Genomic DNA, 14872 nt, shown 5'->3' on the forward strand with positions numbered 1-14872 from the left:
GGCCAGGCTGATTCCCAGACCACAGTGACCGGAGGCCAGGCCGATTCTCACACCACAGTGACCGGAGGCCAGGCTGATTCTCACACCACAGTGACCGGAGGCCAGGCTGATTCCCAGACCACAGTGACCGGAGGCCAGGCTGATTCCCACACCACAGTGACCGGAGGCCAGGCTGATTCCCAGACCACAGTGACCGGAGGCCAGGCTGATTCCCAGACCACAGTGACCGGAGGCCAGGCCGATTCTCACACCACAGTGACCGGAGGCCAGGCTGATTCCCACACCACAGTGACCGGAGGCCAGGCTGATTCCCAGACCACAGTGACCGGAGGCCAGGCTGATTCCCAGACCACAGTGACCGGAGGCCAGGCCGATTCCCACACCACAGTGACCGGAGGCCAGGCTGATTCTCACACCACAGTGACCGGAGGCCAGGCCGATTCCCACACCACAGTGACCGGAGGCCAGGCTGATTCCCAGACCACAGTGACCGGAGGCCAGGCTGATTCCCAGACCACAGTGACCAGAGGCCAGGCTGATTCCCAGACCACAGTGACCGGAGGCCAGGCTGATTCCCAGACCACAGTGACCAGAGGCCAGGCTGATTCCCACACCACAGTGACCGGAGGCCAGGCTGATTCCCAGACCACAGTGACCAGAGGCCAGGCTGATTCCCAGACCACAGTGACCGGAGGCCAGGCTGATTCCCAGACCACAGTGACCGGAGGCCAGGCTGATTCCCAGACCACAGTGACCGGAGGCCGGGCTGATTCCCACACCACAGTGACCGGAGGCCGGGCTGATTCCCACACCACAGTGACCGGAGGCCGGGCTGATTCTCACACCACAGTGACCGGAGGCCAGGCTGATTCCCAGACCACAGTGACCGGAGGCCAGGCTGATTCCCAGACCACAGTGACCGGAGGCCGGGCTGATTCCCACACCACAGTGACCGGAGGCCAGGCTGATTCCCAGACCACAGTGACCGGAGGCCGGGCTGATTCTCACACCACAGTGACCGGAGGCCAGGCTGATTCCCACACCACAGTGACCGGAGGCCAGGCTGATTCCCAGACCACAGTGACCGGAGGCCAGGCTGATTCCCAGACCACAGTGACCGGAGGCCGGGCTGATTCCCACACCACAGTGACCGGAGGCCAGGCTGATTCCCAGACCACAGTGACCGGAGGCCGGGCTGATTCCCACACCACAGTGACCGGAGGCCAGGCTGATTCCCAGACCACAGTGACCGGAGGCCGGGCTGATTCTCACACCACAGTGACCGGAGGCCAGGCTGATTCCCACACCACAGTGACCGGAGGCCAGGCTGATTCCCAGACCACAGTGACCGGAGGCCAGGCTGATTCCCAGACCACAGTGACCGGAGGCCGGGCTGATTCTCACACCACAGTGACCGGAGGCCGGGCTGATTCCCACACCACAGTGACCGGAGGCCGGGCTGATTCTCACACCACAGTGACCGGAGGCCGGGCTGATTCCCAGACCACAGTGACCGGAGGCCAGGCTGATTCCCAGACCACAGTGACCAGAGGCCAGGCTGATTCCCACACCACAGTGACCGGAGGCCAGGCTGATTCCCAGACCACAGTGACCAGAGGCCAGGCTGATTCCCAGACCACAGTGACCGGAGGCCAGGCTGATTCCCAGACCACAGTGACCGGAGGCCAGGCTGATTCCCAGACCACAGTGACCGGAGGCCGGGCTGATTCCCACACCACAGTGACCGGAGGCCGGGCTGATTCTCACACCACAGTGACCGGAGGCCAGGCTGATTCCCAGACCACAGTGACCGGAGGCCAGGCTGATTCCCAGACCACAGTGACCGGAGGCCGGGCTGATTCCCACACCACAGTGACCGGAGGCCGGGCTGATTCTCACACCACAGTGACCGGAGGCCGGGCTGATTCTCACACCACAGTGACCGGAGGCCGGGCTGATTCTCACACCACAGTGACCGGAGGCCAGGCTGATTCCCACACCACAGTGACCGGAGGCCGGGCTGATTCCCACACCACAGTGACCGGAGGCCGGGCTGATTCTCACACCACAGTGACCGGAGGCCAGGCCGATTCTCACACCACAGTGACCAGAGGCCAGGCTGATTCCCACACCACAGTGACCGGAGGCCAGGCTGATTCCCAGACCACAGTGACCGGAGGCCAGGCTGATTCCCAGACCACAGTGACCGGAGGCCGGGCTGATTCTCACACCACAGTGACCGGAGGCCAGGCTGATTCCCAGACCACAGTGACCGGAGGCCGGGCTGATTCTCACACCACAGTGACCGGAGGCCGGGCTGATTCTCACACCACAGTGACCGGAGGCCGGGCTGATTCTCACACCACAGTGACCGGAGGCCGGGCTGATTCTCACACCACAGTGACCGGAGGCCGGGCTGATTCTCACACCACAGTGACCGGAGGCCGGGCTGATTCCCAGACCACAGTGACCGGAGGCCGGGCTGATTCTCACACCACAGTGACCGGAGGCCAGGCTGATTCCCAGACCACAGTGACCGGAGGCCGGGCTGATTCTCACACCACAGCGATTCCTTACAGTAACACTACTCACTTTTCTCTGCCGTTTCTTCCTCTCCCTTAAAGAGGACCTCATGCTCACTTACTTGGCCCATCACAAATTTACCCGCATAGTGTTAATAATGCAATCCGTGCCGTTTCTTGCATAAAGCCCCGTCACAACAGTGATCAAAGAGAAATAACAACAGAAAATGCTGGAAAAACTCAGCAAGTCAGGCAACATCCGTGGAGAGAAATTTGAGTTGACGTTTCGGGTTTGACCCTTCTTCAAAACTGGAGAGAAAAGGAACTAGATCGAAGGCAGGGCTGCGATCGGACAAAAGAATAAAAGAACCAAAAGAAGTAAAAGAGATTAGAAGCTAGACGAGATGGTAATAGGCTGGGATTAGGTGTAAAGTGTACTGGCAGGGCAAAAGATAGCTGCCAGGTGTGAGAGAGAAACAAAAGGAAAGGGGGGGGGGGGGAAAGGAAAGGAGTGGAAAAATATAAGTGAAAATGAAATAGGGGCCGAGGTTATGATCTGAAATTGTTGAACTCGATATTGAGACCGGAAGGCTGCAGACTGCCTAATCGGAAGATGAGGTGCTGTTCCTCGAGTTTACGTTGAGCTTCCGTGGAACAGTACAAGAGGCCAAGGACGGTGAGGTCCGAGTGGGAATGGAGCGGTGAATTGAAATGACAGACGACCGGAAGCTCGGGGTCACCCTTACGGACTGAACGGAGGTGTTCCGCAAAGCGGTCACCCAATCTGCGTTTGGTCTCCCCAATGTAGAGGAGACCGCATCGTGAGCAGCGAATACAGTATACTAGATTGCAAGAAGTACAAGTAAATCGCTGTTTCACCTGGAAGGGGTGTTTGGGGCCCTGGACAGTGGGGAGGGGGGAGGTATAGGGGCAGGGTAGCATTTCCGCTACCTCCAAAGTGATCCCACCACCAAACGTATCTTCCCCTCCCCTCCCCTTTCAGCATTCCGCAGGGACCGCTCTCTCCGAGACACCCTAGTCCACTCCTCTATCACCCCAAACAGCCCTTCCCCTTCGCCTGGCACCTTCCCGTGCAAGCGGAGGAGATGTAACACCTGCCCCTATACCTCCCCCCTCCCCACTGTCCAGGGCCCCAAACACCCCTTCCAGGTGAAACAGCGATTTACTTGTACTTCTCGCAATCTAGTATACTGTATTCGCTGCTCACGATGCGGTCTCCTCTACATTGGGGAGACCAAACGCAGATTGGGTGACCGCTTTGCGGAACACCTCCGTTCAGTCCGTAAGGGTGACCCCGAGCTTCCGGTCGCCTGTCATTTCAATTCACCGCTCCATTCCCACTCGGACCTCACCGTCCTTGGCCTCTTGTACTGTTCCACGGAAGCTCAACGTAAACTCGAGGAACAGCACCTCATCTTCTGATTAGGCAGTCTGCAGCCTTCCGGTCTCAATATCGAGTTCAACAATTTCAGATCATAACCTCGGCCCCTATTTCATTTTCACTTATATTTTTCCACTCCTTTCCTTTCCCCCCCCCCCTTTCCTTTTGTTTCTCTCTCACACCTGGCAGCTATCTTTTGCCCTGCCAGTACACTTTACACCTAATCACAGCCTATTACCATCTCGTCTAGCTTCTAATCTCTTTTACTTCTTTTGGTTCTTTTATTCTTTTGTCCGATCGCAGCCCTGCCTTCGATCTAGTTCCTTTTCTCTCCAGTTTTGAAGAAGGGTCAAACCCGAAACGTCAACTCAAATTTCTCTCCACGGATGTTGCCTGACTTGCTGAGTTTTTCCAGCATTTTCTGTTGTTATTTCGGATTTCCAACATCTGCAGTATTTTGCTATCGTGATCAAAGAGATCTCTGCTCGGCAGAATCCAAGAAATGAAAATAAAATCAATGGAGGGAAAAAATTGAACTACTGATCCCTCATGTTTATCAATAATTTCCACCAGACAATCAATACACAGAAGTGATTTGAGGTCAACAAGTTGTAAAACAGTCCTAACAGACTCAAACAATATTTTCTAAAATAGACATGGATATGCCACCCATTCGCCCTACAACACAATTTAAAGTTAGATGGGAAATAGTTCCTGCAGTACCGCTTTCAGACAGTAGATGGCAGTGGCGCGCCGCGAGTTTTATGCGGTGCAAGGGCGCCACATGCTGGGAGAAAGCGGTACTACAAGAAAATGCAGCTCACTTCAACCCCATTGATGTTTCCCCCATCGCCATTATTGGGTGTCCTCATATTCCTGAGGCATATACTGATTTTTGATGCTCAAACTTTTACCTGCTTTAATATTCTTTCACATGTTTATATAAAAGACAAAAATCTCAAATGTTTGATCCTTAAAAACCCAGTTCATTCATTCAAAACTATTCCTTTGAAATATGATTTTAAAAGCTTAGAAAACGCTCTTCTTCCCTTCAAAAAACATTTAAATCTCCCTTTAAATCGTTAAACATCCATGTTATGAAAGGAGGAGCGAATACTGAACAGAGACAAACCAGACCGAAATGGTCAGATACAGAACTTTTATCAGGGAGGGGAAATCGAACAGGAGGCATTGAGGTGTCAAGTTCAACTAGTGAAGTCCACAGCAGCAGCCAGCCATCAACTCTGGGATGGAGGGAGGGATTAACCTGACCAGGAGGAATTTGAGCAGGAGGCAGCAGAGTGTAGATTTACAATAAATCACTGGGTGGCTGCCAGATTAATCCACAGGGACCCGACTGATTTCCATCCTCCACATGACTATAGCTATAGGATCTACAGAAGTCAATTTCAGCTCAGAGTGGCCTATCTGCCTCGTCCCCACCACCGTCTGCTCAGTTTAATTAGTGTTTGTCCAAGAGTCAAGGGGGCAGAACCCCTGAGGTAGTCGTTGAGTGTTAGATTAATCTGACGTTGCAAAATTAATCTGAATACCTGAAAACGTCCTGTTCGTTGGATTCAGATCACATAGTTAGCAGTCGCCTTAAAAAGCAGCATTGGAGCAGGTTACCTGCCTGCTCACCCTCTCAGCAGGGAAATGGAAGGGGGGGGTGAGGGGAGAGAAAAGAGCAAGAGGGGTGGGGTGTAAATTAAAAGAAGAAAGTTTTAGCCAATTCTTAAAATCAAACTGGACTGGATTTCACCAGTAGACGGCACTGTTCCCCTCTCAGCTCTCCTCCCTCCCCCTCAGTTACACACTGAGGCAGTAAAAACAAGCACTGGTGCCACCTGGTGAAATCCATTCACTCAGATCAGCCTCCAATGCCGATTGTCATTGCATTTAAACTGGGGGCCCACAGAAAACCATCCAGGTCGGCAGTGTCCCCCCATCGCCTGCAGGAGGCACTTTTTTGTGCAGTTCGGTTTGGTTTGCTCTGAGTTCACAGTTTGCCCACCCTTTACTACACAGATGTCCTGCTTATTTTTACGTAAGCCACTTGACGATGCAGTTGTCAAACACGGTGCGGTTGGAGTGCCACTTGGTGTGATGCACATTGTTAACCATGAAAGTGGTAATGGCTCTCCTGGCATCCAGACTTTTCAGGCCAAACGTGTCCTTGAGGTAAACCTGGATGGGAAGAGAAAGTAGGTTTTTTATTTCATTTAGAGTGTGCCACTTTCACACATTACTTGTGGCTCTGAATAAAATTCGTCAAACCCAGGCTGGACTGTTATTCTCCCCACCCATTGTGACAGTCAGTCCAGATATTGGAGGCTACTGTTGTCCCCGGAGCTCCGCCCCCACCAGCCTCCCGGAGCCCCGCCCCCACCAGCCACCCCCGGAGCTCCCCGGAGCCCCGCCCCCACCAGCTCCCCGGAGCTCCGCCCCCACCAGCCCCCCCGGAGCCCAGCCCCCACGGAGCCCAGCCCCCACCAGCCTCCCGGAGCCCCGCCCCCACCGGCCACCCCCGGAGCTCCGCCCCCACCAGCTCCCCGGAGCTCCGCCCCCACCAGCCCCCCCGGAGCCCAGCCCCCACGGAGCCCAGCCCCCACCAGCCCCGCCCCCACCAGCCTCCCGGAGCCCCGCCCCCACCAGCCTCCCGGAGCCCCGCCCCCACCAGCCACCCCCGGAGCTCCGCCCCCACCAGCCCCCCGAAGCCCCGCCCCCACCAGCCCCCCGGAGCTCCGCCCCCCAGAGCCCCGCCCCCACCAGCCCCCCCGGAGCTCCGCCCCCACCAGCCCCCCGGAGCCCCGCCCCCACCAGCCCCCCGGAGCCCCGCCCCCCCAGAGCCCCGCCCCCACCAGCCCCGTCCCGCCCCCACCAGCCCCGCCCCGCCCCCATTATTCTTCTGCAGCAAGTTATCCTTTTGGATATTTTAAAAGGACCAATAAAGATTGTTCAGTCCAACCTTTAACCTATCATCTCCTGACAGTCTTCGCCTCCCCCGTATGTCTCCAGCAACCTCGGTTTCTAATTCAACTTTTTAATCACAGTTGAAAAATAATCAGTGCATTAGCACCACCCGCTGGCGGTGAGCGGTACTGCGGTCACAAAATTATCCAACAGATGGCGCTGCTACTTTTTAATATATCGATTTTTACACGTACACCACCACCCGCTGGCGGAAAGCAGCACTGCGGCCAAATATGTTCGTTCACCCCCAGCTCCCCCCCACCCCCTCGCCGTGTTTTCACTATCCCCTCTGACCTTCCCCTCTCTGACCCCGAACGATCAGTCCTCAGCAAATGCCTGAGCTTCATCCCCTTACACCCCCACCTCAATCAATTTCGAGCTCGGCCCGATGCCGAGCTCTTTTTCTGTCGCTTTCGTCTCCGTGCCCACTTCTTTGGCCAGGAGTCCTCCCCCCACATAGCGGATCCTTTCACCCGTTTTCAGAATTCTCCTTCTACCTGGACCCTTCCCCGCTCTAGATCTTTTCATTGCGAATTGCCGGCGTGACATCGGCCGTCTCAATTTCTCTGCTCCCCTCACTCACTCCAACCTACCTCCCTCTGAACTTGCAGCACTCCGTTTTCTCCGATTCAACCCTAACATTGTCATTAAACTTGCTAACAAGGGTGGTGCTGTTGTTGTTTGGCAAACCTTGCGGAGGCTGAATGCCAACTCTCTGACACCTCCTCCTACCTCCGCCTGGACCGTGACCCCACCACCGAACATCAAACCACCATTTCCAAGACTGTCACTGACCTCATCTCCTCTGGAGATCTTCCCTCCACGGCCGCCAACCTCATAATCCCCCAACCCCGCACAGCCCGCTTCTACCTCCTTCAAGATCCACAAACAGGACTGCCCTGCTAGACCCATCGTTTCAGGCTGTTCTTGCCCCATGGAACTGGTTTCTTCCTATCTCAACTCTATATTTTCCTCTTGTCCAGACTCTTCCGACACCCTCCACCACTAACAGTTTCCTGGCCCCAACCGCTTCCTTTTCACCATGGACGTACAATCCCTCTACACCTCCATCCCCCACCAGGATGGCCTGAGGGCGCTCCGCTTCTTCCTTGAACAGAGGCCCAACCAGTCCCCATCCACCACCACCCTCCTCCGCCTGGCTGAACTTGTTCTCACATTGAACAACTTCTCCTTTGACTCCACTCACTTCCTCCAAATCAAAGGTGTTGCTATGGGTACTCGCATGGGTCCTAGCTATGCCTGCCTTTTCGTGGGATATGTGGAGCACTCTTTGTTACTCGGGTCCCCTCCCTCACCTCTTTTTCCGGTACATTGATGACTGTATCGGTGCCGTTTCCTGCTCTCACCCTGAACTAGACAACTTCATTCACTTTGCTTCCAATTTCCACCCTTCCCTCACCTTCACAAGGTCCATCTCCGACTCTTCCCTTCCTCAACAACAACAACAACTTGTATTTATATAGCGCCTTTAATGTAGTAAAACGTCCCAAGGCGCTTCACAGGAGTATTAAAAGACAAAAAATTTGACACCGAGCCACATAAGGAGAAATTAGGGCAGGTGACCAAACGCTTGGTCAAAGAGGTAGGTTTTAAGGAGCGTCTTAAAGGAGGATAGAGAGAGAGGTTTAGGCAGGGAATTCCAGAGCTTAGGGCCTAGGCAACAGAAGGCACGGCCACCAAAGGTTGAGCGATTATAATCAGGGATGCTCAAGAGGGCAGAATTAGAGGAGAACTCACAATGCGGCCTCCTCTACATTGGAGAGACCAAACGCAGATTGGGCGACCATTTTACGGAACACCTCCGTTCAGTCCGTAGGTGCAACCCTGAGCTTCCGGTCGCCTGTCACTTTAATTCTCCGCTCCACTCCCACTCTGACCTCTCGGTCCTCGGCCTCCTCCACTGTTCCAACAAAGCTCAATGTAAGCTCGAGGAACAGCAGCTCATCTTTCGATTAGGCATTTTACAGCCTTCTGGACTCAACATCGAGTTCAACAATTTCAGACTATAACCTCCGCCCTATTTTTTCCAGATGGTAGCTGTTGATGATTCTGCTATTCCCAGTTACACCCCTTCTAGACTCATCTTTTGTTTCTTTACCTGTCCCATTTCCACCTCCTTTTGCCTTGTATAATCATACGAACGTACGAATTAGCAGCAGGAGTCGGCCACTCGGCCCTTCGAGCCTGCTCCGCCATTCAATAAGATGAATGATCCGATTACTCCACATTCCCGCCTACCCCCAATAACCTTTCACCCTCTTGCTTACCAAGAATCTATCTACCTGTGCCTTAAAAATATTCAAAGACTCTGCTTCCACCGCCTTCTGAGGAACGGAGTTCCAAAGACTCACGCCCCTCTGAGAAAAAAATTCTCCTCATCTGTCTTAAATGGGCGACCCCTTATTTTCAAACAGTGACCCCAGTTCTAGATTCTCCCACAAGAGGAAACATCCTCTCCACATCCACCCTGTCCAGACCCCTCAGGACCTTATATGTTTCAGTCAAGTCACCTCTTACTCTTCTAAACTCCAGCAGATACAATCCTAGCCTGTCCAACCTTTCCTCATAAAACAACCCGCCCACTCCAGGTATTAGTCTAGTAAACCTTCTCTGAACTGCTTCCAACGCATTTACATCCTTCCTTAAATAAGGAGACCAATACTGTACACAGTGCTCCAGATGTGGTCTCACCAATGCCCTGTATAACTGAAGCATAACCTCCCTACTTTTGTATTCAATTCCCCTCGCAATAAACAATGACCAGTATTTTCTGATCACAGGGCTCCCGCGGGCGGAGGGCTGCGATCTGGAAAAATCTGCGCCCTTACCTGAGGGCTCCCGGGAGGCGCACGGTTCCGCTGCTGGGCCTCTCCAAACTGCCGGTGTGCAGGGCCCACGTATCCCAGAGGCGCAGGTAGTTCACAGCGTCCCTGGGATCACGTGGGCCATGGGGAGCCAATCAGAGTAGGGAATCTCCCTTCATACGTCTGACAGGAAGACCTGTCAAATATATGAATGGAGATCACCCCGAAAACCCCTAAAACTTTAAATAAAGTTTTAAAAATCACATTTTTAAAATGACTTGAAAGTACAATAACTTAACTATTTTAAACAAAACTTTAAATTTTTCAGAAAAATAATTAAAGTTTTTTACGGGGCTAAAAATAAATTACCTTTTTTTAAAAAAGTATTTTTAAATGATAAATCAGTGGAAATTTTTTAAAAAACTTTTTTCAACTCTTATCTGGTAAAAGCAGGCCTTACGCCTGCTTTTACCAGGCACAAGAATTGTAAGCGTTTTCTGCAGGCGGAGGGTCTCCAAAAAGCGGAACTCTCCGCCCGCAGAGGCCCTTCTCCAGGGCAGCCGGAGGATCTGTCAAGACCATTCTTGACAGATCGGAAATGCCGGTTTCCAGCGCATGCGCAGTGCATGCCTGAAACCGGCATTTCCGATGTCCCTTACGGGTTGGTACACAGCGCATACTCACCCGTAGGGATCGGAATATCCGGCCCAATAACATTCTATTAGCTTTCCTAATTACTTGCTGTACCTGCATACTAACCTTTTGCGATTCATGCACGAGGACACCCAGATCCCTCTGCATCTCAGAGCTCTGCAATCTCTCACCATTTAGATAATATGCTTTTTTATTCTTCCTGCCAAAATGGACAACTTCACATTTTCCCACATTATATTCCATTTGCCAGATCTTTGCCCACTCACTTAACCTATCTATATCCCTTTGTAGCCTCCTTATGTCCTCTTCACAATTTACTTTCCTACCTATCTTTGTGTCATCAGCAAATTTAGCAACCATACATTCGGTCCCTTCATCCAAGTCAATTATATAAATTGTAAGAAGTTGAGGCCCCAGCACTGATCCCTGTGGCACACCACTCGTTACATCTTGCCAACCAGAAAATTACCCATTTATGCCTACTGTTTCCTGTTAGCTAGCCAATCTTCTATCCATGCCAACATGTTACCCCCTACACCGTGAGCTTTTGTTTTCCACAATAACCTTTGATGTGGCACCTTATCAAATGTCTTCTGGAAATCTAAGTACAGTACATCCACCGGTTCCCCTTTATCCACAGCACATGTTACTTCCTCAAAGAACTCCAATAAATTGGTTAAACATGATTTCCCTTTCACAAAACCATGTTGACTCTGCCTGATTACTTTGAACTTTTCTAAGTGCCCTGCTATAACGTCTTCAATAATAGCTTTTAACATCTTCCCGATGACAGATGTTAAGCTAACTGGCCTGTAGTTTCCTGCTTTCTGTCTCCCTCACTTTTTGAATAAAGGAGTTACATTCGCTATTTTCCAATCTAATGGAACCTTCCCCAAATCTAGGGAATTTTGTCTTTTAATCTCTCCTGCTTTCTACCCTATCACAGACCTTCCCTTTTGTTCTTTCCTCCCCTCCCCCTTTCCCAGCCTCTGCACTTGTTTAAAATCTGTTACATCTCTAACTTTTTCCAGTTCTGATGAAAAGTCATAGAGTCACAGAAGGAGGCCATTCAGCCCATCGAGTCCATGCTGGTTCTCTGTGGAGCAATCCAGTCAGTCCCATTCCCCCGCTCTATCCCCGTAGCCCTGCAAGTTTATTTCCCTCAAGTGCCTGTCCAGTCTCCCCTTGAAAACATTGAGAGTCTCCGCTTCCACCACTTCCGTCGGCAGCGAGTTCCAGGTCCTCACCACTCGCTGTGTAAAAAAGTTTTTCCGCACGTCCCCCTGTATCTCTTGTCCATAACCTTAAATCTGTGTCCCCTAGTCCTTGTACCATCAACTAGTGGGAACAGCCTTTCCCCGTCTAGCCTATCCAAACCCGTCATAATCTTGTACACCTCTATCTAATCACCCCTCAACCTCCTTTACTCTAATGAAAACAAATCCAGATTCTCCAACCTGTCCTTGTAGCTAAGATCCCCCATCCCCGGAACCATTCTGGTAAATCTCCTCTGCACCCTCTCACGGGCCTTCACATCCTTCTGAAAATGTGGTGACCAGAACTGGATGCAAAACTCCAGCTGTGGCCTAACCAGCGCTTTATAATTAGCTTAAACCTCAACAAGTGCCTGTTAATTTTTTCCTTGATTATTGTTTCTAAAACTTTACCCACCATTGATGTTAAACTGACCAGCCTGTAGTTACTAGGATTGTCCTTACACCCTTTCTTGAACAATGGTGTCACATTTGCCACTTTCCGATCCTCAGGCACCTCCCCTGCATCTAGGGAAGACTGGAAAATTATGGCAAGCCCTTCCGCTATCTCCTCCCCGAATTCCCTTAGCAACCTGGGATGCAAGCCATCTGGACCAGGCGACTTGTCCACTCTAAGCATACCCAGCCTTTCTAGTACATCCTGTCTATCAATTTTCACCCCTTCCATTGCTTCTACCTTTTCCACTTCTACCGATATTTTGTCAGCATCCACCTCCTTAGTAAACACCGATACAAAGTATTAATTTACCTCAGTCATCGACCTGAAACATTAACTGTTTTGCGCTCCACACATGCTGCCTGACCTGCTGAGTATTTTCAGCATTTTCTGTTTTTACATTCGGTCAGTGCCAGTCTCATCCAACAGATGGCGCTATTACCTTTACTGTCGATTTTTAGACGGTACAACACCGCCACTACTGCGGAGAAATATGCCGCTCTCACCCAACAGATGGCGCGGTTACACTGTACAACATCCCAAGCGAGATTGATTTGTGTTCTCTCGACGGATACCGCCTGACCGGCTGAGCGTTTTCAGTATTTTCTGCTTATTTCAGGTGGCGCTGTTAACACACACGGTACAACACCGCCACCAGCTGGTAGGTAACGGTACTGCGGAAAATATCTTTCGATGTCGATCTCATCCAACAGGGGGCGCTGTTACTTGTTTTTAGAAAACCAATACCTGCAGTCCCGGCAAGTGCCCCTGGGACACAGTGAAAGTCCCTTTCTGCACAATCTAACGGCGCCATTTGCTGCCAGAAATAGTAATGCACTCGATGCTAGTTATTGAAAGTTACTAAGCCAGTCGTCAGAATAGAGTAGTCGAATTACCGGCAAAAATGTAGTTTTCAAATAAAATGAGTGCAACACCACAACCAGGTGACCAAAATCGGTACTGCAGGGGAAAAAAAAGTGTGTGGAGTCCCGATCTCAGCCAGCAGGTGGCGGTGTTGCTCCATGGAAAATACAATTTTTACTGTTAAAAATCCTATTTGTTCACCAACTTAAATAATTACTCAATAAACATTAATACACAGTAACCCTGGAGACCTATTCTCAGAGAAGTAGTGACTGAGGTCCTGACATCGCCTCTAAGGCGATAAATGGAGTTGAGTGATCTCAGGTTCGAGGGGCTGAATGGCCTCTTGTTCCTAAGTGACAAAGTGACAGTTACTAGGTTTAAAAAATAATTCCGAAGACTCCTTATGGTTTTTTGTTTACTGTTTCACTGACAAGTAGTGCTGTTGCACCAAGTAAACTATATTTATTTATACCATCCAACATCGTGTCTTGCTGGTTAAGAATAGAACAGGGAAAAATGTTGTTGCAATATCAGCACAAGGGGCTGCTGCACCGTTAAAAAAAGGATAATTATATTGCTGCAATACCATGCTCAGCCAGGCGGTGGTGGTGTTGCACTCTCTAATTTTACTTTCATTCTTGCATTCCAACTATACACCAACGGCCCCAATAATTCAACCATGAGGGTCTTCTCATCCTCACAACACATATAAGAGAGTACCATAGCAAAATACTGCGAATGCCGGAAATCTGAAATAACAACAGAAAGTGCAGGAAACACTCAGCAGGTCAGGCAGCATCGAGGAGAGAGAAACAGTCAACGTTTCGGGTCGAACCCTTCGTCACGAGTGGAAAAGGTTAGAGAAGAGAGATTTCTAAGCAGGGGCAGGGAGGAGGGGAGGAAAGGGAAGGTCTGTGATAGGGTGGAAGGCAGGAGAGAGTGACTGACAAAAGGGGTGATAGTGCGAGGCAAAAGGAGAGGTAATGGGACAAATGAAGAAACAAAAGATGACTCTAGATGATGTGTGAATGATGATGACAGGAACATTAACAGCTGCCATGTGAGGAAACAAGAAAAAAAAGAAATACAGGGGCCAATTTATAGTCTGAAATTGTTGAACTCGATGTTGAGTCCAGAAGGCTGTAAATTGTCTAATTTAAAGATGAGGTTGGGGGGAAACACTGTGTGTATGTAGATAAACCTGTATAATCCCCTTTTAACTGCTGTATTCCCCTCCCCCCGCAAGACAGTTGCAAGCTGAGAGGAATAAGGCATGTTCAGACTTGCCTGCTGCTGAGAGAAGGAAAACCAATCAGGTTCCAGCAGGTGACCAATCCGTGAGTCATCACAGGCTCGCGGGCTTTACGAATTCAGTACTGTATTGTGAGAGTTGGAGTAAAGACCTATTTCTTGTAGCTCGCTGTGTTGCCTATTTCTTTACGCGGGAGACTGTAGTCTCCCACATTGGTGACCCCGAATGTCGGCGGCCGAAGCCCCCGACTCACGTAGCCCTACAGAGGCCAGCAACGACCCGACGGCAACCAGCAGCAGCCCGATGTCGGCCGGCGCCATGTCCTTGAAGCTCCCCACCTTCTGGGAACACCAAGCTCCGGCTTGGTTCGCGCACACGGAGGCCCAATTCACCCTTCGCAGGGTTCAAGACGATGAAGAAAGGTACCTCCACGTAGTCTCAGCACTAGCAAGCTCCACCGCCGCCGAAGTTCTCGACCTGCTGGGGAACCCACCACAGACCGGCAAGTACTCAACCATTAAGGGCCACTTGCTGCAGGCTTACGGCCTGTCCGGGGAGGAGAGGGCCCGTAGGCTTCTTTCACTACCAGGCCTCGGCGACTCTACCCTGACCCAGTTGACGAGCCGGATGCTTGCGCTCCAGGGCTCTGAACCGCAGTGCTTCTTGT

At 51.4% G+C, this 14872-nt stretch overlaps 1 protein-coding gene across 1 annotated transcript in view; it reads right to left on the minus strand.

Annotated features, from left to right (window-relative positions):
• Window positions 1-4272: 4272 nt before the first annotated feature.
• Window positions 4273-14872, minus strand: part of ppt2b (palmitoyl-protein thioesterase 2b) — a 154215-nt gene continuing 143615 nt past the window's right edge. Inside the window, exon 8 of the mRNA XM_085975120.1 lies at window positions 4273-6111. Coding sequence (XP_085831246.1) covers window positions 5968-6111 — 144 coding nt within the window. The 3' untranslated portion in view covers window positions 4273-5967. The remainder of the gene's footprint in view (window positions 6112-14872) is intronic.

This window comes from Somniosus microcephalus, unplaced genomic scaffold (genome assembly GCF_052327205.1).
Source record: "Somniosus microcephalus isolate GS21.2 unplaced genomic scaffold, FLI_Smic_1.0 unresolved_chr1, whole genome shotgun sequence".
Classification (NCBI taxonomy): Eukaryota; Metazoa; Chordata; class Chondrichthyes; order Squaliformes; family Somniosidae; genus Somniosus; species Somniosus microcephalus.